At 50.9% G+C, this 25,051-nt stretch overlaps 3 protein-coding genes across 12 annotated transcripts in view; 1 reads left to right on the top strand and 2 right to left on the bottom strand.

Annotated features, from left to right (window-relative positions):
• The window catches only part of TDRD5 (tudor domain containing 5), a 43,725-nt gene extending 40,060 nt beyond the window's left edge, over positions 1-3,665 (bottom strand). The window contains exon 1 of one of the 3 annotated variants that reach the window (XM_039486661.1): positions 3,530-3,665. Coding sequence is in view for 2 of the 3 variants with exons in the window: in XM_039486663.1 (XP_039342597.1) it covers positions 3,530-3,548 (19 nt within the window). In the remaining variant the exon portion in view is untranslated. The remainder of the gene's footprint in view (positions 1-3,529) is intronic. The other 2 variants (XM_039486663.1, XM_039486660.1) reach the window with 2 other exon arrangements.
• On the top strand, positions 2,125-15,253 carry NPHS2 (NPHS2 stomatin family member, podocin). Its single transcript, XM_039486664.1, is given in 9 exon segments — positions 2,125-2,144; positions 2,146-2,426; positions 6,182-6,285; positions 7,656-7,728; positions 9,025-9,107; positions 10,527-10,730; positions 11,553-11,608; positions 12,254-12,332; positions 13,257-15,253. Coding segments are annotated over 9 exon segments (1,176 nt in total). The 3' UTR covers positions 13,533-15,253.
• Positions 15,254-20,840: 5,587 nt separating this feature from the next.
• Positions 20,841-25,051, bottom strand: part of AXDND1 (axonemal dynein light chain domain containing 1) — a 60,521-nt gene continuing 56,310 nt past the window's right edge. For all 8 annotated transcript variants that reach the window (XM_039486723.1, XM_039486722.1, XM_039486727.1 and 5 more), the window contains 4 exons: positions 24,814-24,954; positions 23,901-23,992; positions 22,996-23,138; positions 20,841-20,950 (listed from right to left, as the gene is read on the bottom strand). In XM_039486723.1, the coding sequence (XP_039342657.1) occupies positions 20,862-20,950; positions 22,996-23,138; positions 23,901-23,992; positions 24,814-24,954 (465 nt within the window). In that variant the 3' untranslated portion in view covers positions 20,841-20,861. The remainder of the gene's footprint in view (positions 20,951-22,995; positions 23,139-23,900; positions 23,993-24,813; positions 24,955-25,051) is intronic.

Here is a 25,051-nt window from a genome sequence, read left to right as displayed (position 1 = left end):
AGCATGTATGGTCATCCTAGTAGACTCTAACATCCTCCTTGCACTGGCTTCCCTTGTCTGGCAATGCAGCTGATGGGAGATCTTCAGTGCTTGCATCCCCACCACTGGGACAACAGTGTTTGGGCCGGATGAGGCTGAACCTACCAAGGTGTCACAAGCAGAAGTCAGACTATGGTCATAGCTGCTAGTGTAGAAGCTGGGCGTACCAAGTCACTTGGCTGGGGAAGATTTCTCTGGGGAAGGGGATTACTTCTGCAAATATAAAGTCACTTTGTTTCATTTTAATGGAAAGAGGCTTGAACATTTCAGCTGCTCGTTTTTTATTTCTTAACATCCAGGGTCACACGGGGTTGAATTTTCAGCAGCACAAGAATTCATTCCAATGCTCTCTATAATAAGATCCTTATTTTCTTTAGTATAGCCATTAACTTCAACATCCCATGCTAAATACTGTTATTTACAACTATCTAAATGTGCATATACAAGTTTCCTGTGCTTCATACAGATCTACAAAGGACCAGCCACACTTCTGGCCCCATATGGAAATGAAGGCTGCTGTATTGTTAGTTACTTTGCCCACCAACAAAATGCAGCCCCTTCTGTGGGCAGAATACTGATACTAGGTATCAGCGCACAGCAACATTTGGCAATGGTCTGGGACAGGAAGTGAAGGATATCAACGGGAAGTGCAGAAAGGAACGGTTACAGTCTAATAGCAGATACCAATAAGAACCAAGGGGAGGGCGGGGGGGAAGAGAAACAGAGGAAGAAACCAAATCAGAAGACAGGCGCTCAGAGCATTTCTGTTTCGTTCTAGTTTCAGAGGCTGGAGGTGAACAAACATCACCCTGGGCCTGTCATTTCTCTGCTAAGTGGATGCCTAGTTTAAAAAAAATAATAAACTTTGTTAACTCAGGAAGAGGGAAAATCCCCATCAATTGAAACCAGTTTCCGTGAGCCCCAAATTTAAACCGCCACGAAACAGAATTTTCCTCTCCCAGAGGCCTGAGTGAAAAGCTTTATGCAGTTTACCCTGTAAGAATTAACCCTCTCCCTGCTAACCGGCATGTACTGACAACCCAATGGGACCGTCTGATCTAGCATGCAAGTGAAAGGGCGTCCTTCACACCGCCGCTGAGTGTATGAGTTACATACGCAGATTGTTGTACCCCCCTCGACACTTCACATCTTGAGACCCTGAGGATGTATTTCAGGCACAAAGTTACAGTTCTGTCGTTTAAACAAGAGTCTTAAAGGCCCCATACCTCAGTGTCCCCAGCTGTAAAATGGGGACGATGACTCTGACCTCCTACGTAAAGCATTTGGAGATCTACTGATGAAAATCTCTAGAAAAGAGCTAGGTATTATTATTGTTCATCCTGCAACGAGCCCTGTGCCCTGAGCCCTAATGGAGCCGCACTAAATTCAACTGAGCTTGGCTCAAGGGAGCACGTTGCTCGATTGGCGTCAAACTGCCTCACTTGAATTTGAAAAGCAACGTAGTTGTTACATTCAGATGAGAACAGCTGTATGTCAATGTGCCCCTGCTGCATCGGGATCCCAACCACCTGTTTCTAGGGAGCAGAGCCAGTGGGGAGCAATCCCTCCATCCCAAGCCCTAATGGAGATAGTTTCTAAACATGGGGAATATTCAGGATTTGACTTGGGCAGTTGCTTTCAACAGCAAAGGTTTGGGATTCTCCACCCAAGTCATGGTGCTAGTGATGCCAAGAGAGTTCAGCAGCCTCACGAGCCTGATGCTGCACTGGGGGGGGGGAGGAGTTACTTTACAGATGCACAAAAAAGACCCCTTTGGCATAAAATGCGTTGACACTCACACAAAGTCATGCAAGAGCACACAGACCCTCATCATGGATTCCACCATCTTGGCATCTGAGCGGTGAGGACTGAGCCTTCCTGAAACTCCCCTGCCAGTGCTGGGTAGGTGGGGGATAGGACAGTGTCTGGGAAACAGCTTGCTTGGCTCACTGTCCACAAGTCTAACAAGCCCAAAGCATGCTCAAAACCTCCTGCACCTCCCCCGCCTGCCACCTCCTCCACTCCCTGATAAATTCCCAAGACCAGTCATCCTGCCGTCGCAGCAAGCTGCTTCCCAAGAGCTGCATGCTCCTCCGCTCACAGCCCGATGAGGATGGAAAAGCGGTCTCACAGCTCCTCCAGGGAGTCCCACAGGAGGAACAGAGAGCCCGCAGACTCACAGGGCAGGAGAGAGAAGGTGGAGAGCAGAAGAGGAGCCAGCAAGGACAGAGATGGGCTCAAGAGGGGGAAAGCCAAAGAGGGGAAGAGCCCCACAGAGACAGACAGCAGGGTGCTGAGCTCCACGGTGGTGGACGTGGACGATGTGGTGTCTTTCGACGAGGAAACAGAGGTGATGGCACTGCTGGAAAGCGAGCGGCAAGAGGAAGGTAGGATTTGGAAAGGGCATGAGAGAGGTAGGCACAGAGGCTCCTGGCTCATGGGGCACTGGGGTCCAATTCTGGTCTGATCCCTGTATCATCGTTTACACCAGTGCAAAGGGAGAGCAAAGCAGGTGCAATAAGTGCATGACGCAGGAGTAAGTGATCACACAAACCCCCAGGGCTAGATTTTCAGAAGGGCTCAGCACCAGGCCCTGGGGCTAGCCAGGCTGCTCAGAGACATCAGGACCTGTTCCGTTTCTAATAAAGCAATGAATTTAGCAGCAAGCAGCATCCACCCCGCATCCCTCTAGGCCTCAGAGCGCTGCTCATGAGTTTTGTTAGGCCATGGCTTCACAGGCTCTATTACCCCTTAGCCCTGAGACACACGGGGGATTATTTACCGCCCTTAGATGGAAGAAGTTTCTAACTAAAGTTATCCTAGGTGGCTTTTAAGCCTTGCTCTGCCCAGAACACACCTGAACCAACCTATTGCCACAGAAAACAGATGGAGGTGGCCAGTTCCAGGGGTAGGGATTTGGCAGAGGGGGGAAGGAGGGGAACTGATCAACAGAGGTGATCAATAGAGCTCTTGGCCTCTCAGCCTTTGCACATTGGCACTGTACTGCCAACAGGCATATGCTTTATCCATAGAATTGATCTGTTCAGTCCTGGCATCACAGGGATGGGAGAGAATGTCAAGGAGCAGCAAAAACCCTCCCCAATCCAGCTGCTCTGCTGCCCCAGCTTTGCTTCTCTCTCTCTGATGATTAATTCTCTACAGCTGCCTCCTTCCTCCAAGGAGTTATGTCTTGATTACAGGGAGCGTCTCATTGCTACAACCAAGAAACCAAGCCACACAATCAGAGCATTGCTAGAGATTCCAAGGACACATGCAGTTTGGGAGTGTTTCCAGCCACAGGTTTAGTTCAACTTGTTGTAGGGAGAAGATCCAGCTGCAAAACTCAGATACAGACTCTGAACCCTTAAAGCTTGTGTATTGGCATCTGGGGCTTAGGTTCAAGCTCCTCTCTAGACCTGGCCTTTCTGCAGAGCGCACCTAAAAGCAGAAGAGACTGTAGTGGTCAATGGAAGCAGGGATGTTAACTCACCTTTGGAAAGAGTAAGCATTCCACTTTCAGGGGCATGCCTGCACTCAGCAGGAAGCCATCTGCCCACTAGAGCCCCAGGTCCTCTCAAGGGGGCAGTAGCCCTGAAAGACCATCTTTTAAGGGCAGCCAGTGGAAGCTGGAGCATGCCCACTTTGGGGAGAGGGTGGAGTCAGTATCCGCTCAGTAGGAGAAGGGGGCTCTTGCTCTCCTTCATACCTGGCTACTGAGGGCAGGTCAGAGAGGAAGGTTCAAAGGGGGAATATTTTAAAGCCAAAACTAGGGGAGCCAATGGAGCATAGTGGACTAGAGCACCTGCCTGCTAGCAGAAGAGCTGGGTTCTGGTCTCAGCTGGGCCACAGGGTGCATGTGCATGTGTATGAGCCTGGGAGAGTGAGCTGACCTGTCTGTTAAGTAGGGGAAATAATCTATGTCACAGGGAGTGTGTGAAGCTTAACTCATTCCTGAATGGAAGGGGCTATAAATGCACAAGCATTGCAGGAGCTGGTAGGTTACAGAGAGAGCAGAGCTATCAGGACACATGAGGTGTCCATTTAAAATGATCTCTGCTTCCTGATCTTTCTCCTTCCTGTACTATCCATTAGTAAATAAACACCCAGGCTCAGACAATCATTCTTTCACTGTAAGCCTTTATCCTGTTTCTCTCACACACACACCAGCCAATATAGACAAAAGCCAGGTCTCACTTTTGTATCTTCCTCCATAAATAGCAATTAATCCAGTCCTACAGCTCAGACAAAGTTAAGAGCCAGAATTTCTGGGGAAGGCTCACTTGTTGCTCTAAGTCACAGCATTAACACTGAAGGACTGTGTGGCTCAGAGAATTAGTATGAGCCCAGGTAGCCTTTCTTCTGGAAGTCACTGCCCATCCCCCTGGGGTGGCTGGGGAATAAGAGTTGTTTCCCTCTAATCTCTGTTTGATGATCCTTAGGTAACATTATGTTCCACAGGAGAGATGCCCACATCACAGAATTCACCAGGGGCTTTAGCTCTAGTGGCACCAGCCACGTAAAGGCCAAAGACTTACTAACTTCTAAGCAGCAGGATTGCCCCTGAGCTAAGGGATTGGCCTAGGCATTGGGAGAGCTGGGTTCAGTTCCCAGTTCTGCCACAAATTCCCCATGGGGAAAGTCACTTTAGTCTCTCTGTGCCTCAGTTCCCCCTCTGTAAATGGGATAACAGCACTTCTTCCTTCATCTATTGTTTGGGGCAGGGACTGTCTCTTACTGTGCGTATCCTGAGCACCGTGGGGCCAGGCCTCCAGCAATACTGCTAACGAATGGGGATAGGTGATAGCCTCTGAGTGGCTCCAGTGAGTCAAGGTTGAAGCACAGTGTGGTGAGGCAGCACCTGTTGCTCCTGCTTGTGCTGTGGATCCCCAGGCCCATAAAGCTGGCACAAAAGAAAGAGCTGTTGCAACTTCACCTTGCACTGGGTTGCCTCTAGTAATTCACTGCCCAGGGAGCAGCCTCCTCAGGAGTGAATCAGACACTACCCTCAGGTTAGTAAACGTGCAGACCCAGAGCCAGCTGCCAGCCCTGTCAAAGGTCTTCAATGGGCTCCTTGAGCTCAGGACCCTTAGACTAACCATGGGGAAGCCGCTGGTCTCACCCTTCTTCCCATGTTCCAGCAAACTTCCCCCCTACACACATACACACAAAGCATGTGTTCTTTGCAGCTGCCCATTTCACACTGTGGCCTCATGCCATGGCACAAAGACTTTGGCCCAGATCCTCAGCAGTATTTTGGCACCTAACTCCCATTAAAACCTTGGAGGATCTGGGCCTTTGTTCCTACGGGCACCAATGGAAAAGTGGCATGCCCTGGCTTGCCAAAACCACAAGCCTGGGGTTTGGGCTGCAGCCTCTAGTCCCTCCTATTGGTGTGGATTTCCAGGCATAGCAGACACACCCATACACAGTGCTACACTCGTTAGGGTCGAGATTGCAGCTGGAATCCATTTCAAAGGGACACACAGGCCCAGCCTGAGATCCCCCTGTACCAGTCCCAAATGAATAATGCAGGCTCCGCTTAAAACAGCTGAGAGGAGTATAGCTTTCAGCTGATTCTGGTGCCCTCCTAGAACGAGTGCTGGCTTTGTCTGGTTCATGTGTCCAGCTGGGAGTCTGCCCTGGGGCTCCGATGCTCCTGGGCAATGGAATCGTCCCAAACACACAGCGATAAAAGCTTTATACCCAACCCACCAGAGAAGCTACAGCACCCTGACAGGAGAGATGCTGGCACAGGCTGCACCTGGGAAATGGGACACACTGACTGCCCCTTCCTTGCTGGGACTTTCAGAGTATTTCTATTGAATATTGAAAGTACAGTACCAGCAGTAGTGCTTGGTCAGCACTTGTTTCCCATGGTGCTGTCAGAATATATATGGTGATGCAGCCCTCTGCCCCAAAATGCTCACACACAACCATGTTTTTACCCTTTTAAGCCAGGCCCTGAATGCTGACATGGGTGTCTTGGTCAAATTCCAGCCCAGGTGATTATACTCTGCCTATCTCTGAGCAGGTTTTGAACACCTGGAGGAAGCTGGATTTCTGACCATGCAAGCAGGTGTCAATTGGTCAGTAATATGGAAATAGGCACCTGCTAATGCGTTCTTTCTTTATTTTTCTTTAGGGATGACATCTCCCAGTCGAGGTATCTGTGAATGGCTTCTTACCATCTTGTCCCTTCTCTTCATCATATTGACCTTCCCCGTTTCTGTCTGGTTCTGCATGAAGGTGAGGCTATGCGTGGTGCGCTCAACTTTGCAACCTTATTGTAGTATTTTAACATAGCTTTGTCATTTCCTAGAGTTTTAAAAAAGCAAACTGAAAACACAGAAATTCCATCATGTGGCATCATACTGACTCCCACGTAATTCCTCAGCAGGGTCAGAACCTTTACATACACCACTCAGCCCTCTGCTACTTGAGCTAAGGGAGTAACTGATGGCCGTAGTAGGTTGTTATTCTCTGTATGGCCCAGCACTAGAGGGGGATGAGACACATAGCCAGGTGGCTTCCCAGTTATCCAATCCCAGCAGAAGAATGGCATTACCATGTATTTGGTTGTTAGTACTACTTCAAGCCAGGGGTTCAAGCCAGCGGGTGCTGCTGCACCATCAGCACCTATGGTCTCAAGGACCTGGGGTTCCATTCCAGACTGTGGAGGGGAGTGTGGTCTAGTGTGCAGGCTCTTCTGCCCATTCCCCTCCAACCTGGTCCTGTCCCAGGCCTATCCTCCTCACCTAGCCAGTCCCCGTCTCCACTCCTCAGACTTTTCATCCCAATCCCCGTCTCCTTTGCCCACCCATCCCAGTTCCCTGCTCCCAGCTCCTCAACCCATCTGTCTCTGTCTCCCGCTCAGCCTCCTATGTCCACAGTCCCCATCCACACTGGCTCCCAGTCCCAGCCTCTTGGTCTAATCTCAGCGTCCTTCCCCCAATCTGACCCCTTGCCCCAGGCTCTCCGCTCAGCCAGTCCCAGTTGTCTCCTTGCACTCTGGCTCCTCTCAGATCTGTCTCTCCTCCCTCACTCCACTGCTTCCCACTCCCAGTCTCCCCCAGCTCCCCATCTGATCTCAGCCTCCCCCTCAGTGGCTCTCAGTCCCATCCCCAGCTCCCTGTCATGGTCTCCTTGCACAGCCAATCACAATCTCCCCCGAGCCCAATGCACAGTCCCAGTCATTCCCCACCCCTCCCAGAATTCTTCATCCCAATGTACTCGCCCCACCCCAGATCTGGCTCTTGCCCCCTCAGTGTTGATTCAAATGGCTTCCTCCTCTACGCTGCGTAGGCCCTGGCGGAGGGGGATCATTGAGAGCACTCGAGAGACAGGTTCCCTGCTCTCAGTTCCAGGGGCTGGGAGCAGGCCACAGCTGCAATTGCCATATAGTCTCTGAGCCAGATTCTCAGCTAGTGTAAATGGAGATAGCAGCTCTAGCGTGAATGGAGCTATGCCAGCTGACAGCTTTGGCTGGCTGGCTCGGCGCAGTTTGCCTTTCGGTGGTTTTCCCAAAACAATGATTTCGCCAGCTTCTCTTCCAATGCTGCAGCTCTTCCCCCAGAGCCCACCCCCTCCGATTCCAGCCTCTCTATCTCCCACTGCAGATTGTGCGGGAATACGAGAGAGCCATCGTGTTCCGACTTGGGCGCCTCCTTCCTGGAAGGCCCCGAGGGCCCGGTAAGCAATTTGTTCACTCCTTCACCCCTTTCTCTCACCACACTCGTGCAAGGCTCCCAGGGGGCTCCCAGAAGTGCTGAGCCAGCCACCCCATCCCCACTGTTCCCAGGGGATCCCACACCCAGTGTCCCCCTCCCTGTGCCCCCTCACCCCACCCACCACAAATGTACATCCTGACCCAAGCCAGCCTCTGCTTATCCTGAGTCTGTGATGGGGTGGATCCGCCCTTCTCCTCTGCCCCCGTCCAATGGCCTTGTCCTCCTAACCCCCCCACCCCTGCAGGCTCTGGCACTCTCCCTCTCCGACCAGGTCTGCTAATGGCTGGCAATGCAGGCACTGCCCTCTGCTGGGCAGGCGACTGGCTCCTCACAGGGCTGCCTGCTCCTTGGGCTGCTGCAATCACAGGAGATGAGTGGGGTGAGGGGGCATCTGGAAATCCTGTGCCCAGTGCCTGTGGCTCCCTCAGCCCTCTCCCGCTCCATGCAGCCGAGCCAAGAAAGGAGAGGGCATTTCTCAGGAGCCTTGTTTTGGCTCCTCTCCTGGCAATAACAGCTCCTGTAGGGCTCCTGACACCTCTATGCCTCCAACCACTGCTGAAGTGGTGGGGTCAGGCTTCATGCCCCTTCCCCCTCCCAACCATGAGGAGGCGGAAGTACAGCCCCTTTCCCACCCCCAACTGCAGGTTGTGGTCATCTCCCTACCCATCTCCTCTCATGGGGCCCTTTGCGTGTATGTGCCATGCTCAGCTTGCTCCATCCACACTCCCCACATGTTAGCTGCCTGGGGGGCCCTTGCATTAAGACCCCAAAGGCCTAGCAGGCCCCTCCTCTAAGCCCCCGCGTGAGGACTTTAGGCAGCCATGGGCCTGAGCCAGAACCCCCATCCAAACAGCCCACAGCTTGTTCTGATCTGGATCCTGCTCCAAATGTTACAGCTCAGACCCATCTTGGTGCTAAGATGTGGACTCACCTGTGAAATGAGAACCCAGCACACTGAGTGGGGAACATGTGAAGGGGGACAGTGAGTGACTCTAAAACCTTAGCACTGGGTGGCCAGGGGAACCCCTCAGGGTCTGATGTCTCTGCCACATCTTTTGGGAAGAGTTTCTTTTCCTTCCCCCGCCCATTCCTGCAGCAGGACATCTGGGCAGGTGTTTAGAGCTGGAGACGCTGCAGCTCTGGGCCCTTCTCTTGGTCTTTATCTTGTCCTATGTAGCCCCAGGTTTGCTCCTGTTGGGTCAGGAAGTGGAACTTTCTTCCATGGCACCAGTCACTGTTCTGTCTCTTCCTCCCCTAGGCCTTTTCTTCTTCCTTCCCTGTCTGGATACATACCACAAGGTAGACCGTCGCCTCAAAACCCTAGAGATCCCCTTCCATGAGGTAAGCCAACTCCCTCCCATTTCCTTCCTTGCATCTCTAGCATTAGTCTTTCCTATGGCTGGTTAGATCTATTTGCTCCCTAGTGGGAAGGTGGCACATAATATTACACCCACCCAAGAGGCCTGAAGTTAACTGCAGCCAGTGGCTAGTGTTGGTCATTCTGCCCTGAAGCAATAAAAGTGTCTCACACTTAGCTAGCACTGGATTCTGAGGGCTCCCAAAGTGCTTTACAAGCAGTGCATGGCCAGCACAGCTGGGATGCAGTCAGCTCTGGGCAAAGGACACTAGCCGACTGGCACACAGCACACTGCTCAGTGCTCATGATCTTATTGCCAGTCTTATGATATTTGGTGTTTTTTATAAACCCCAGGTCCTGGAGTCAGGCGAATGGGGAAGAATCTCACTTTTTTCCCCCCTTAATCAATGCTCAGTATCTAGGCTTCATAGCTGTGCAGAAAGGCTCCCAAATGTGACCAAAATTCACCCTAAAGGGGCAGAAACTAGAAGGCACAAATCATACAGGTGGGGTGCTTGGACTTTAAAATCTCACCATTTTTAATCCAAGTTCACGATTTTTGAATACATAAAGTGGGCAACACCACACTAATGCCCAGCACAACACAACACACTGCTGCACAACACAGCACACTAAACACAATCCAATGCACAAATGGCCAGTACAGCACAGCACGACACAATACTGCACGACAAGGAGGAGGAGGAAGAGTTTTTGGCCAAAGACACTGGGCCAGATTCTTACAAAAAGTGCCAGGGGGTCCCATGCAGAGGAGGCTGGAGCATGGTTCTTAAGCTCTCATCTGAAGGACCCCCCATCTGTACCAGCCTTGGAAGGACAGCTTGCTGGGATCAGAGTCTGTCATTTCCAGGGTCTAGGCAGGCACAGACCAGTGGGGAGCAGCCCGCCCTAAACCCAAATCCGTTCTTTTCATTTCTTTCCTTGGCTCCCTCTCCCTGCATGCCTTATACCCGACTGCATTACTAGTAATAGCAGCATCTAGAGCCCCCACCTGAGAGTCTTAGTGTGGGAGCAGCTTGGAGCAGGGACCGTCCTGCATGACTTCTAGCATGCAGTGGACGCTGCCGTAAACAGTCAGTGATAATCACATTGTGCTAGGTGCTGCACACACATAGTAAGAGACAGTCCCTGCCCAAACCACTTACATGCAAAATAGACAAGACAGGCCAACAGCAGGAGAGAAAAGAGAGGCAAAGTGACTTGCCCAGGGTCACACAGTTGGTCTGGGGCAGAGCTAGGACCTGAATCCCTGAGATCTTCTGAGTCCCAGCCCAATGCCTTACCCACAAGGCCATTCTTCCTCTCCTGCAGTGTTCCCAGCTCCTTCATCCCACCCTAGAGTTTTCAGAACCAGCTCCATCACCCCCAAATTCTCTGTCTAGGTGGTGACCAAAGACATGGTTACTATGGAAATAGATGCTGTTTGCTACTACCGGATGGAAAATGCCTCTCTCCTCCTAACCAGTGTGGCCAACCTCTCCAGCGCTGTCCAGCTGCTGGTGCAGACAACCATGAAGCGCTTGCTGGCCCATCGATCCTTCAGTGAAATCCTCCTGGAGAGGAAGAGCATTGGCCAGGAAATGAAGGTATCTCCACGTGGAGGTGGGCAGCTGTGGGGCCAGAGCTCTGGGTCAGTGCTGTAGATCGATCTTTCAACCCACAGTGAAAGTGTATAAAGGGCCTCAGGGAAAGCCTATAAGAAGCCCACAGTGATCAGTTGCAGGGATCAGTCGTAGCGTCAGGTGAATTGCTGCACCCAATGGAAGTCAACAGTGTGATGATTATACTTTGAGTCCCTTGGATTTGAGAGGCTGTCCGAGGGCAAAGTGCTTTGGCAGAACACAGTCCTGATGGGCCGCAGCCACAGACAAAGCAGGGAATCGGTGGGTTTCTCCGCCAGCTGCAGCAAAGCTGACACAAATCCAGCTGCTGAGAGGAATTTGGGGGAAGCAACCCAAGCTGGGAAATGATCAGCCATCTAGATTCAAATGACACATCCAAGGCCAAATTCAGGCCTGGTGTAAGTGGGCCCCACCCTGCTGATTTCAGTGGAGTTACACCAGAACTGGATTTTTTTGAGGCAGCAATGGTGCTTCTGAGTCAGCTGACTTCTCTGGGAGCAAATCTTCCTGAGCACAGTGTGAGACCCAGAAGCCAAGAGCAATGAAGACGCACATGGCAGCTACCTCCTTGCCCTGCCACAGGGATTTCTCTTGGTGTCCAACCTTTAGAGATACTTGAGCCTTTTAACCAGAAGTGTTTTTCTGTAGCACACACAAGTATCCATAGCAGACACAGCCTTCCAGCACGAGCACTCAGGCAGTGAACCATATATCTGACCTGTTTGTAAGTGCCTTGGCACAGGGCCACACACACTGCCTACGGTCAGTATATCCCCATCTCTACAGGTTGCCTTGGATGCAGTCACATGTCGCTGGGGAATCAAGGTGGAGAGAACAGAAATGTAGGTAGGAAATGTATGAAGCGGAGACCCAGCGGGGTAAAGAAACCTCCCCGTACCCCTGTGCAAACACTGCTTGCTAATGTCTGCTCCTTTTCCGCATTTGCCCCTGAAGCTCTATCCAGGTGTCACCTCTTCAGCGCCCCGAGCCCCCACCCAGCCCTTCTCCTTTGCCCACATACTCAGCACCTCCACTCACTGGACTGCAAATGTTTAAATGGCACAAAAAGCTCTTGTGTTTTTCAGCTGGGGTCAGCACCTCAGCGGGGTAACTCAGTCTAGTGCCATGGATGTCGTCAGAGCTACACCCATTTATACCAGCTGGGGATCTGGCTCTGTTATTGCAGGTCAGATTTCCTGGCCCGGTTCCAAAGGAGAAAAGCACAGCTTGGCCAATAGCAGACCCTAGTCCAAGAATCAGAGTGTCCCTGGGAAGGCCCCCATTGATTCCAGTGCTAGGTGGGTTGGGACCAGCTAGATGGGGAATGAGATTGGAAGGCTGAAAATCCGAACTCCAGGGGCTTTTGTAACCTGCCCCAGCACAGGAAGGAGACTCTGGGGCGCAGTGTCAGACAGGGTAGCAGCCTGGCACCACCCGTGGGCGTGGAATTCCAGGGTCCGTGTAACTCCAGTCTCTTCTTCCTGCAGCAACCATGTGCGGCTGCCAGCTGAACTGCAGCAGTCCCTGGCAGTGGAAGCAGAGGCCCAGAGACAGGCCAAAGTGCGGGTAGGACACCAGCGAATGCCCCATATTCCCATGTGGATCAATTCCCAGCCTTTTCCAGCCATTTGGGCAGAGACCCTATACACCGCCAGGAGAGGAGATTCCCCCGAGGGCCCAGCCGTCCCTACCTCTATTGGCTCCTCATCCCACACGCCTTCCCGCTCACAGCACTGCCCCTCTGCACCCTGCAATGGGAGGGGTGCCCCTCCCTACCCTAAGGGGACTCTCTCCCGCAGCAGCCCTGCCACTCCACACTCTGTGTTGCAATGCCTATGTCCTTCTGTGGAGCCCAGCCATTTCTGCGCATGGAGCAGTCCCTTTATCAAACTCTTCCCACTGGTGCTCCCTGCTGGCTGAGTCAGGGGCTGCCTCTGTCCCTGCACTGAGCTGATGGGCATCCTAACAGGAGAGGGCAGGTTAAATGCTGGTGCACAGTGCCTGTCTCCCAAACCCTGGACTGGCTGCTCCCTCCTTTGCTTCTCCTATAGCCCTCCTCCACAGGAGGGCTCTGCCCAGTCGAGATCCCCAGGAAGGCCCCTCTGACCAGCCCTAGGGGTACTTGACCCACAGGCTGGGGAACCCCACTTTAAACTAACACAGGAGGAGGTAGGTGCTGCAGCGTGGTTACCCTGCTGCAGTCCCAACCTCTTCCAGCAGAGGGCACAGCAGAGAAGTGATAGAGGAACTCTGGCTGCATGGACTATTCCACTCCCTCCTTTGCTCAGCAGGAGGCATTGCAGAGACTAAGGCAGGAACACAGGCCATGGGGGGAGCTTGCAGCGACTCCAGCCTGGCATCTTCACTCAGACTCACTGTAAGAAACAATGTCAGCTCCCATCAGCCAGGCCCTCACAGCTCCTGCCAGCCCCGGGGGGGCCAACCCAATGGAATAGTGCAGAAACAGCCGTTTGTTCCCTTGTGCTGCAGGTGATCGCAGCCGAGGGGGAGAAGGCTGCCTCCGAATCCTTGAAGATGGCAGCCGATATCTTAGCCAGTTCCCCAGCTGCTGTCCAGCTCCGTTACCTGCACATGCTGCAATGCCTGTCTGCCGAGAAACCTTCCACTATCGTCCTCCCTTTGCCCTTTGACCTAATGAATCTTGCATCTGCGGCTAGCCACAACTCCACGGGCAGCAGCCTTCCCACCAGCGCTCCCAATCACCCTGAGGCTCCAAAGGACAAGAAGGACTCCCCCATGCTATAGAGCCATGCCAGGGGAAGCTGGCACTCAGGCGGGGCTGCCATGCTGATGAACACCTTCTACCAGGTCACTTAGCTTCAAACAAGCGCCATGGACTGGCCTGCACCATACCAGCCCCCCAGCATGAACTGTGGAGGGGTTGGGATGGGAAACGAGCAGGGGCCTGTGATATAAAGTGGGCTGGACACAGACGTTTGAGTTTGCTTTGAAGAAACATTCCAGCTCATCCCATGTGTGGGGTGCAGGAATGGCACACCCTCTGCGTCTCACCATTTCATTGCTCCTTTCACCCTGCTGTGCTGAGGAGCAGAGGGGTGCTATAACTGCTTCTCCCAGCCCCAGAGCTGGAGCCCTAGAGATGGCCTCTATCGTTCCAGTTAGGCTGGCTGGATAGACTAGGAATGTTTTTATTAAGGCCCAAAATATCAACCTCTCTCTTCCCAACCCCCACAACATGATCTGGCTGGAATCATGTGCACTGCAGAAGCCCGGTGCCCAGGAGAAGTGAGGAGGCCCAAAGGGGCACCCCGCTGTAACATATCAGTCAGAGGCTGTGCATTATCCAGGACTCCATACGCTTGGGCAGCGCTTGAGATCTTTCTGCTGTGTCACTCATTGCGAGGTGGGCATCTCCTCAAAGAAGGGTGGCTGGTAAGAAGCGCTGGCCCAGGTACATGAGACCTCATGAGTGAACCCCTCTGGAGACAGGTTTCGCTACCTTCACCCCTCCCTGGGTGGAACTCCCATGGTGTTGGGCTGATCCCTTGACTGGGTTTCTGGGCTGCAGCCCCCTGCCTCCCAATCATAGCTGGCCCAGCTGGGCTGGGCCCCTGTAAACCCTTTGCCTCCAGAAGCCTGGGGCATCAGCTGACTAAAGTGACGGAAAACAAGGGCTTCAGACTTACATATTAATCATTCACCGAGCCAAGGGATCACACGATACAGGTCTAGCCCCACCTTCCCTCTCTCTTACACCTTCAGCTTCCCTTGCAGCCTTTGGCAAGGTCCTCTCACCCACTTACCTTCATCTCCAGCTGGAACAGCCTGCCTGCTGCAGGTGCTCCCTCAATCAGTGTGTCTCTGGTAGTGTCCCCCACGCAGGCAGCTGATGATGACCCACCTCCCAAAACCAGGGGAGGAGCTTTATAGCTGGTCCTGGTCTTTTACAGCGCTAGGCTTTCACCCCCGACACCTCCTCTGCCTGCCGCCTGGAGAACAGCATCTTCCCACGTAATAGCCTCAACCAGTGTCATCTTAGCTCCTTTGAAGCTGTTTCCCCCAGGTGGCTTATCCCAACTATTGCTTCATTTCCTGCTTGTTTACCCCAATAGCCCCCTTTGGCTGTACCGCAGACAGATGGGCAGGCTAATGCCAACCAGGTAAACTGAGGCACATAGGGTGCTCATGAAAGCTAATACCAATAGCTCCTGCATTCTCCACCTGTGCAGCCGAAGCATTGACTGCAAAGGGCAAATTAGGGCTGGAGCAGTAAGTGGGCAGCCCCTGGGGAATAGTGTTCCCCGAGATCTGTCACTCACCAGCTGTTGGATTCTGGGCTGAGGTAGCTGAGCCAGGGAGAGCAAACGGGCAGCACAGCAGAAAGCAAGGTGGGGTCCTTGTTGTTCCAGCTCCTTTCTCTGTGTTAATCTCAATTGTTAATGAGCTCCAGCAGCAGCCCAGTGGCCTGGTGCTGCCCAAGGGTTGAGTGGGAGGGGCTGGAGGCCAAGCTGGCACACATCTGGCTGTGGGGTGGGGAAGGGGCACAGCCTGCAGCCAGGCTGACACAGATCAGCCACACTGGCTCCTAGACAGGGGCGGCTCTAGACCCCAGCGCGCCAAGCAGGCGCTTGGGGCGGCCGTTTCCCTGGGGGCGGCATTTGGCTCCGGTTGAGCTCCCGCCGGCATGCCTGCGGCAGGTCCACCGGAGCCCGGAACAAGCGGACCTGCCGCAGGCATGACTGCGGCGGGTCCCGTCTTCCCGTGGCTCCGGTTGAGCTCCCGCAGGCATGACTGTGGCAGGTCCGCTGGTCCCGGGCTCCGGTGGACCTGCCGCAGGCACGCCGGCAGGAGCTCAACCGGAGCCGCGGGAAGAGGGGACCCGCCGCGGGACTGGGGAAGGGCGGCGCAGCGCTCCGCGCTGCTTGGGGCAGCCTACTCTCTAGAGCCGCCCCTGCTCCTAGAGGCACTGCCATCCCCAGGAGAGCTGCTGCCCTTCTGCCCTAGAGGAGTGAGCGGGGCCCCGGGCTTTGTGGGGTGGAGGCAGCCCAGTGCGAAGGCTTAGCACCCCGCACCCAGACCAGTCTCCTCCATGGAGGATTTTGGTTGGGTGAAGGAGGTGAAAGACAAGCCCCTTTATGGCCTGGAAGCCTGTGCCTGAAATGGACACTCCAGCCATCTGTGGGGTAAGCGAGCTGTATTGCTGCTTGTTGCTACTAATGGCGCCCTAGGACAGGACACAGGCAAAGTTCTCGTGAGACATGAACCTGGTAAGAGAGATGGGCTCTTATTAGGGGACTAAAGGTAAACTAAAGGGATAAACTACAAATCCTGATGTACTTCCCCTGAGATAGTGAAAGCAGGGAGCTAATAACTGTCATGAATTTTATAGATAACAGCAACATTTCTATAGCTTTCTTCAACTGCCCCGTACGTCCTATGCGATGATTCTCTATTCAGTTCTGTCGGATGGTCCACAGAACAGGTAGAATGCTCAAAAAACCCCAACAGAACTAAGCATCATCTCTCCAGAAGGCTCTTTAAATATCTGTAGCTCCCTATTCAATTTGATAGACCTTTCTCCATAGCAAAAGTATGCAGCATGTTCTAGCAAATCCTGTACAGCCCTAGTACTGCACTGTATTCCTGACCATCTGTCCCCCAGGTCTGGGACTCCCCACAGCTCTGATACTGCCCCTCTCACCTACCTTTGAGTACCCCTCCTGGAGGCAGTGCAGCCTAACTGATAGGGCACTGGACTGGGACTCAGGAGACCTGGATCCTATTTGGTGCTCTGTCACTTACATGCTGGGTGATCTTGGGCAAGTCTCTTCCCCTCTCTGTGGCTCAGTTTCCCCATCTGTGACCTGGGGATAATACCAACCTCCGCCACAAAGTGCTTTGAGATCTATGGCTGGGAAGAGCTATAAGAGCTGGATATTATTAATAATAATATTTATAATTACAGCAAATTGCCAACCCAGCCAAATTGCTCTGGTGTGTGGAGGTAGTTCACTGCCCATCAATGTTGATCTGGAGAGTGCCTTGCGATCCCTCCCCTGGACAAATGCACACTCAGTAATGTTTCAGGATGGGTAGTCCCAGCCAGTGGCATCTAGGCCATTCGCTCCCTGCACCCTCTGGCTATTGTATTTGTACATCTCTTTTCACTCAGCCTTTGCTTGCTGCTGACTACTGTAAAAGGAGACCAGGTGCTGCTGGGGTAAGTTTCCTGATAGTGATGCCTCACTATAATGCATCAGCATAATGGAGATGGACCAGCACATAAAGGGTTAACCCTTTGACTATTATGGATAAGGATCCTCATTGCCAGTGAAGCGATCAGGCCAAAGCCCTGAGCAGCTTGTGCCATCCTGGGCCTCCACCCCTCCTTCCTCTCTGCAGCCAACCTTCTGGCTGCTGCATCCACTTCGGGATTCCTTCCCTACCTGCCTCCAGAACCCCTTATTCACCCTCCATCTTTAGAGGTATTAGCTAGTGTTCTAAGACTAAGGACATTCTCAGCCAAATGTCTGAGCAGGTGGGAAGGGAGAAACTGGCTTTGGAAAATTTGGCACCAGCCTCAGTTAGTCTCCACTGAAGAACATGAGCTGAGTGGAGAGGCCCTCCTGGCTAGTTCAGATTATTGAACAGAGGCAGCTCATCGGTCCCCACCTCCCAGCCTGGGACCCATTGCAGCAATGTAGCTTCAGAGGGAAATGTGTCGATCAAGCTAAATAGTTTGTTTTCCCCCAGATGTTTCTCCTGCTGCATTTCAAACTCTGTACAGAATGTTCACTCTAGACAGACTCTCGGGAGTAAGTTACACACCTGGCACGTTTTTAGGGCTGTTCTTTAAATACCTGAGAGGAGGGACTCTGAGGATCACCATGGAAACAACACAACCAACCTCAGTCACACCATCAAGTTAATAGGTCAGGAAACACATTGTACATCAGCCCTAACCAAGCACACACACACTGCAGGCAGGGGGAGCACTGAAGGTGCAGGCAGGAGCACAGAAAGGAGCAAGACACAGGAACAAGCACAGGAAGGAGTGGTGGAGCACTTGGAGAAGGAGAGGCAGAGGTGCAAGGGGGGGGAGGATGGGAAGAAGAGCAGCAGCACAGGCAGGAGTGCTGGAAAGAGCAGTAGATGTGCCTGGGGAGAGCACTGAAGGCACAGGAAGGAGAGCGGGGAAGAGTGCGGGCAGAGGCACTAGGAAAAAGGAATGAAGGAGTGGTGGAGGCACAGAACTATTTACCAGGAATGTAAACTGCTTTCTTATCAACTACCAGTGTGTCGGGATAGAATGTATTGGGAAATCAGTTCTTATACGTAAAAGGTTAAAAGGTATTGATTAAAATACAGGAATTAGTTATTATAGCAACTATAAGTATAAATGGAAAAGGGGTGTTATGTAACCAAAATAAGAAAATAGTCAGTGAATAAGAATGTTATATTGGAAGTCCTTTATATTCATGTTAAATTCTATAAACTGTATGCTATGTAGACGCTGTGACCTTTGTAAGAACTCCTGTCTTCTGCTACGTATCTGCACTGGAGAATGCAAAACCTAAGATACCTTTAAACTTTGCTAATTTCTAAAACACTATGCCTAAAATATTGCGTACATGCATCTGTGTTTTTGTGTAATGTGCAGGATCTGTATAACTATCAAAATGTAAACCATATGCCATCTTGAAACTTACAACATACTACCCGCATCCTGGGGTAAAAATTTATTGAGCCTCATCATCAGTGAAAAACATGTAAAAGAAAACAGTTAAAAAGGTGTATTAGGTAAAGTGGTCTAGGAAACTGATGGAACTCTTCCCAGTTAGGTAGAAATACAGAAGGGGGAAGCAGAGAATTTTGAGATGGTGTGACCACTGCCATTGCTGTCTTCCAAAGGGGCTGGTAACATATGTACTCTTCCTTTCTGTATTATGCTGTATTATGCTGTATTAATCTTTGATTAATAACTTGATCAAGCCTAGTTATTGGACATCTCTGATTAATTGCTATTGAACCTGCAACAGACCATTCTTAAGTCATTATGCAATGATGCAAACGCTAATGATAAGGCCAAACACAGGGATTTGAAATGAGATCCTCAAGCCCAATAAACTTGAGAATCAAGTTGCAATAGTCTGTACTGGCTAATAAGTCATTAAGACATTTGGTCATTTCCTTGGAGCAACAGAGGTGCATCTTTAACATTTCTACATATACAAAGCCCTGGAAAAGCAGAGAGTAGGGCTGTGGGGCGAAGTCCCGGAGAAGCCCTGGAAATAACAAGCAATAAAACCAATCAAGGCAAAGTCCTTGGCAGGTCACTGATATTTGCTGTAGTAATCAAACTTTCTTTGCAGGCCCAGCCTCCTGTTATCGTTTGGATGCTCTTGAGACACTTTGCGACTGTTGGGGATTTTACTACTCCCTGTCACACGCCACCCCCAAAGTCCTTTTTGTAGGTGCAAGCTGCTTCATCTTTGTTTTCCACAGTCAATTGCCTTGCAGTGTTAGGAGCTGCCCTGCCATCAGCTCTTTTTCTTGTCCTGGTGATTCTGTATTGCCCTGGAGCAGTGGTCCCCAACCTTTTTGTGGCCAGTAGCACATTCATATTTTCAGAAGAGCGTGGCAGGCGCCAACAATTACTCACATAATGCAGGGCCGGCTCCAGGCACCAGTGGAGCAAGCACGTGCCTGGGGCAGCACATGCTACGGGGCAGCATTCTGTCCCTTCTGCAGAGTCGGAGCGTTTTTTGTTTTTGTTTTGTTTTTGTTTCTTGTATTTTTTTGGCGCCAGTTCTGGGCAGTGCAGAGAGAAGCCGCAGAGAAGCCGGAAGGGCAGAGAACACTGGCGCCCACAGCCCCAGAGTTCTCTGTCCCCAGCAAGCGCGGAGCCCCAGCTTCTCTCCCCTGCTGGGCACTAGGGCAGGCCCCGTGCCTGCCGGGGACAGAGAACACCGGCACCTGCAGCCCAGGAGTTCTCTATCCCCGGGAGACATGGGGACGCAGCTTCTCTCTGGCTTAAGCTGCAGCCCCGTGCCTGCCAGGGACAGAGAACACCGGCGCTCGCAGCCTGCAGTCCTGGAGTTCTCTGTCCCTGGCAGGCATGGGGATGCAGCTTCTCTCCCCTGCTGGGCACTAGGCGGGCACACATAAATGCCCCGGCGGGAGCCATGGCACCCGCGGGCACCGTGTTGGGGACCACTGCCCTGGAGGTTTAGTGCTTAGGACTCGCCCTATTAGTCAGCAGGGCTCCATCTTTGTGTCCTGGCAGTGTTGTCTCTATAACCCTTCTGGGCAGTCCTGTGGGTTGTTTCCTTAAGAGTCTCAATCAAACTGGCAGAGCTGTTCCTCTCCAATTCACCACCCATGTTAACAGACATCCCAATGTATCAAAAGCCATGGACATCTTGTAAAAGGATGATAACCATGGAAACGATGGCTCTCAGAAGAGGTATTCTGAGTCTGCTGCCTTAATTATTTCTCAAGCAACACTAAGCAGGACTTTTTTTCTTTTTCTATACACTGTGTTTGTATAAATTAGTTGGAAACCTCCCCTCTAAGTACTTAGAAAGTATCCTGTGTCCCGCTCTGATAAAGACCTGGCCCAGGAGCCTCCCTCTGTCTCCATACCTGGAAGAAACCATCCCAAGATTTATGTTGACAAGCTGAGCACTTATGAATGGATCTGAGATCTGGACAATTTATCCCAAAGTTCCAACTGCGGCAGTACAGCTAGCCTGGGATAAGTTTATGACCTGATCTCTTAAAGACTCTACTAACAGCTACGTTGAGAAGGCCTGAAAGCCTTTTCTACAAGTTCTGTTCTAGTCCAGTCTCCAGTTATGACTGGCAACTACACTAAAACACTGAGTTACCCAGCGTGGGGTTTTCAGATAATTTATAAATCTAGAAAAGATCCTCTCCAGTGCTTTGTCTAAAGCTCTCCTTGGGAGGGTGCATTAGTGAGTGTTCCAGTCATTTTGCTATACTAAAGAACTTGGAATTAAAGTGTATCGGGAGCCCCAGAGATGGGCAGTGTTATGCTGAAAGTCTACTACAAATGGGAACCAAACGACCTTCACTGGGCATTGCTACTCTTTAATGTTTGGGTCTGCTGGCTTTCTTGGACCGGGCAGCAGCAGATGGTTTATGAGACGTTGTCTTGGATTCTTCTTGGGAAGGGACTTCTGAAATAAAAAATACACAGATGTTAAAAATAAATATAGCAAAACTCCTGCTAGGGTAAATACATCCTGTAGAATCAAGTATAAATCACCCTCTCCGTTCAAATCACAGCTGGGAGGGATCCACTAGAGGGGCAGTGTTGGGAAAGCCCAGGACTATAGTCCTCACTTCCCCTAAATCAGGGTGGATCCAATTCTAAACCGATGAAAGAAGTGCTTTCCCACATAATGCACATTTTGCCTGTGGAACTCAAAGCCACAGGATGTCAGTAACGCCAAGAGTTTGGCAGGGTTCAAAAGAGGATTAGACACTTATACAGATAACAAGAATATCTAGAGTTACAGAGAGGAAGGATGGTCCTGTGATTAGGGCATTAGCCTAGCACTTGGGAGAAAGCAATCAGAACAACCCTGCCCTGCCCTGTCTTGTGAGGGTAAACACACTCAGATATTGCATGATAGGGGCTAGATAAGTATCTTAGTAAATATTAAAAATGAGCAAGATTCAAGATATAAGCCACCCTGTACTGAATGGGGGTGAGGAGGAATATTCCTGGGGGCAGGTACCCCATGGCTTCAGGGTTTCTTGTGCTTTCCTCTAAAGCAGTTGGGTCTCTGGCCACTGTCAGTGAAAGGACACTGGGCTAGACAGACCATTGCTCTCCCTAGTGCAGCAGATCCTTAGTTCCTATGTTACTCAAAGTTAGGGTTGTGCTTTTTTGACATCACACTGTGAGGGAGCCCAGAATTGAGTGGAGATGGAGAGTGAATTCTCTGTAACCCAGGAGAGGTTGGTCCTGGACAGCTCTTAAAGATAGCAACAAAGAGAGCATGAGCAAGATGTAGCCAGTCTCCACATTCATGTCTGTACAATGCACCGGAAACAAACTTTTTAAAATGCTAGGCTTGGTCTACACTACACTGTTAGGTCCACATAAGGCAGCTTATGTCGACCTAACTATGTCAGTGTCTACACTACAGCATTGCTCCTGCCAATGTGAGAGCCTTACTACACCAACATAATACCTCCACCTCCACGAGAGGCGTAGGACTTATGTCAGTGTAGTTAGGGCGATGCAGTGTCCCTGGCTAAAATTCTTGCCAATTTTGCAACTCAGTGCTAGAGCAGTGAAATTGACAAGAAAGGCTAGTAGGGAACCATGCACCTGGCTCACAGCTCGGGCTGTCACCCCAGAATGGATGGGGGACTCCAGCTAGAACCCAGCTGCTCCCAGGGCTCCTGGCTACCCACTCCCAGTGGGCTGCTGCCTGCGCTCCCCTCTCCTTGTTGGGAGCCCTGCTGTCCTCCCCCACACACACCCGGGGCTACCAGCTCCCAGCAGGCTGCTGCTCAGGCTCCCCACTCTGAGTCCAGCTGCCAGGCACTGAAAGCCCTGGCTCCGAGCTCCCCACATTGCCCAGAGCTGTTAGAGTGGGGCTGCTCTGAGCGGAGAAAACAGCAGCATGTCAATTTCATGGCTGCTAGTCTCTGTGCTGTGAAACTGAGCCTGCGTGGGGCTCACAGTTGGGACTGGAACATCGGGGTGGATAGGGACTCCAGCTGTGAGCCCCACATGGCTGTCAGTGCCTCACATTCCAGTGTCAGTGCCCCCACAATGCCCCACTTCAGTTGGAGCAAGCGCTCCTGGTGAGGATGCTCTTCACCGGCAGAAGGAGGGTAGTGTGGACACCAACAGCTGACTGAATTACTGCAGTGGCTGTAGGTCAACCTAAATTAAGTCGAACTAATTTTCTAGTGTAGAAAAGCCCCTAGAAACAGAAAGAATCGGATGTATTAATCATACTTACCAACTTTCTTTCAAAATTGCTCAGAATGCAGTGGTTCTACTGTTTCTGCTATAATATAATCTCCCAAGGGAGGTGGTGGATACCTCATCTCTTGGCACATTTAAAATTAGTCTAGACAACACACTAGTAAATGTCCAAGAGGGAATGGTCCTGCACTGGCCCTGAAATGGACTAAGGGACCTAGCGGATTTTTTCTATCTCAGAGTCCATGAGACATCTCAGAATTCTGATTAGCTCACCTGGTTTTGGTGCTACTTCCTGGGCTTTGAGTGCTTTTTCCAGCTGTTTCTCTAGATCCTGGATTCTCCCCAGAGCTTCTTCCAGATGCTCATCCAGGCTTTCTGATCTCTCTTCTGCATTCTGAGCACGGATCTCGGCTTCTCTGAAATACAGAAGCCAGGAAGGCACTGAAACCTGGAGCCCAAGAGACTGTTGGCAAGATATTCAACAGACAGGCTAAGAAAACTGAGATTTTCAGTGTAACTGATTAGCTCTATAAAAAATAACTCACTAATGTAAATGTGTGGCATTATTAAAAAGATCTAAACCAAACAGTGACTCCATGGCCCCAGCTGTATGGTCCATGAGCAACAATTACATTTTAAATTAATTTTAAAACTCAATTTCTCCTAACAAAAGGTCAGATGAAATTCAATAAAGACAAATGCAAAGTACTACACTTAGGAACAAATAATCCATTGCACAAATACAAAATAGGAAATGACTTTCTAGGAAGGAGTACTGCAGAAAAGGATCTGGGGGTTATAGTGGATCACAAACTGACTATGAGTCAACCATGTAATACGGTTGCAAAAAAAAAATAGCAATCACTCTGGAATGTGTTAGCAGGATTGTAGTAAGCAAGACACAAGAAGTAATTCTTCCACTCTACTTAGCACTGATCAAGCCTCAGCTAGAGTACTGGGTCTAATTCTGAGCAGCACACTTTGGGAAAGATGTGGATAAACTGGAGAAAGTCCAGAGGAGAGCAACAAAAATGATAACTTACGAGGAGAGCTTGAAAACATTGGGCTTGGTTAGTTTGGAGAAGACAAGACTAAGGGGGGACAGTCTTAAAGTACATTAAAGGTTGTTATAAAGAGGAGGGTGATCTGTTCTCTCAATCAGGTGATCCAGTACTCACAGGAGCTGCTCTTGCAGACGTTCTAGTGAAGCCAAGGTCTCAAACTCCTTTTGAGAATACGGGGTTGTTGACTTGCTGGCAGTCATCTCTCTCTAGGGGGAGGAGAGGAAACACCTTCTGAATGGGAGTATGAGGAGTGCACAGAGACCAACAGAGCTATGCTTCATCCGCAGCATGTGCCTTATCCAGTTGGGTGCTAGTCTGTCACTGCTTAATTGCAGCATGGACAAGCAACAAAGAAGGGCAGGGCACTGCATCAAGGCTCCAATTCAGCAAAGCACTTAAGCACAGGCTTCACTTTAGGCATGTGATCAGTCACATCAACTTCAACTGGATCTTCTCACATGCTCAGAGTTAGTGCTTTGCTGAATCAGAGCCTGAGTGGACTCAGTGGGTAATTGACTTGGATTGCCAAAACCTTCAGTACACACCTGGATGGCATGTAGCCTGTCAGGTTATGGCAGTTTGTGAGGGTGATGTCCTGACTGGAAAGCTCTGAAGGTCAGGCTCAGAATGAAAGGAGGTCAAAAGTATGAGAAGGGACAGATAGTTCCTTTAATTGGCTGAGCTTGAGAAGGACTTACACTCAATGGCATCTGTCCGTCTGTAATGCAATAATCTTGAACACTGTATATAATCAATTCCAAAATTTCAGGGAGTGTTTTAGTCATTGATAGCCAGATCCTATTGCTTTTGTGGAAAATCAGAAAACTGAAAAGGGAGAAAAGAGGGGAGAAATGGAGCCCCTGCCATCTGATTAGCACAGCCACAGCTTCTCAGATTGTTTTGAAAGTGCCACTAGGAACTTCTCTGCATCTTTAAGCACCAAAATACCTTTAAAAATCTGGTCCCAGAGCTCAAGCTCCAGTCCAGGTGAAAAGGAAACAATAATTTGTATGATGGAGATTCCTACCCCAGAGACCGACACCGCTGTTGACTTGAGGGATTTCAAATGGATGTTGGAGTCATGTCCTAGGTATCTGATGGTGTCCTCAGTTACCTCACTGCTTACAGTTGAGGCATCACTGCTGACATCTGGTGCAGGTGGCTTCAGCTGAAGGAAAGGTGAATAATGAGTTGGGGCAATGGCCTTGAGGCCTACATTTCACATGTCATATGCAAATGGCAAGAAGCAAAGAAAGGCTCCACTG

The sequence above is a fragment of the Mauremys reevesii genome, linkage group 8 (genome assembly GCF_016161935.1).
Source record: "Mauremys reevesii isolate NIE-2019 linkage group 8, ASM1616193v1, whole genome shotgun sequence".
Classification (NCBI taxonomy): Eukaryota; Metazoa; Chordata; order Testudines; family Geoemydidae; genus Mauremys; species Mauremys reevesii.
Note: the sequence above shows the minus strand (reverse complement) of the source record. Positions and strands in the feature narration are given on the sequence as shown.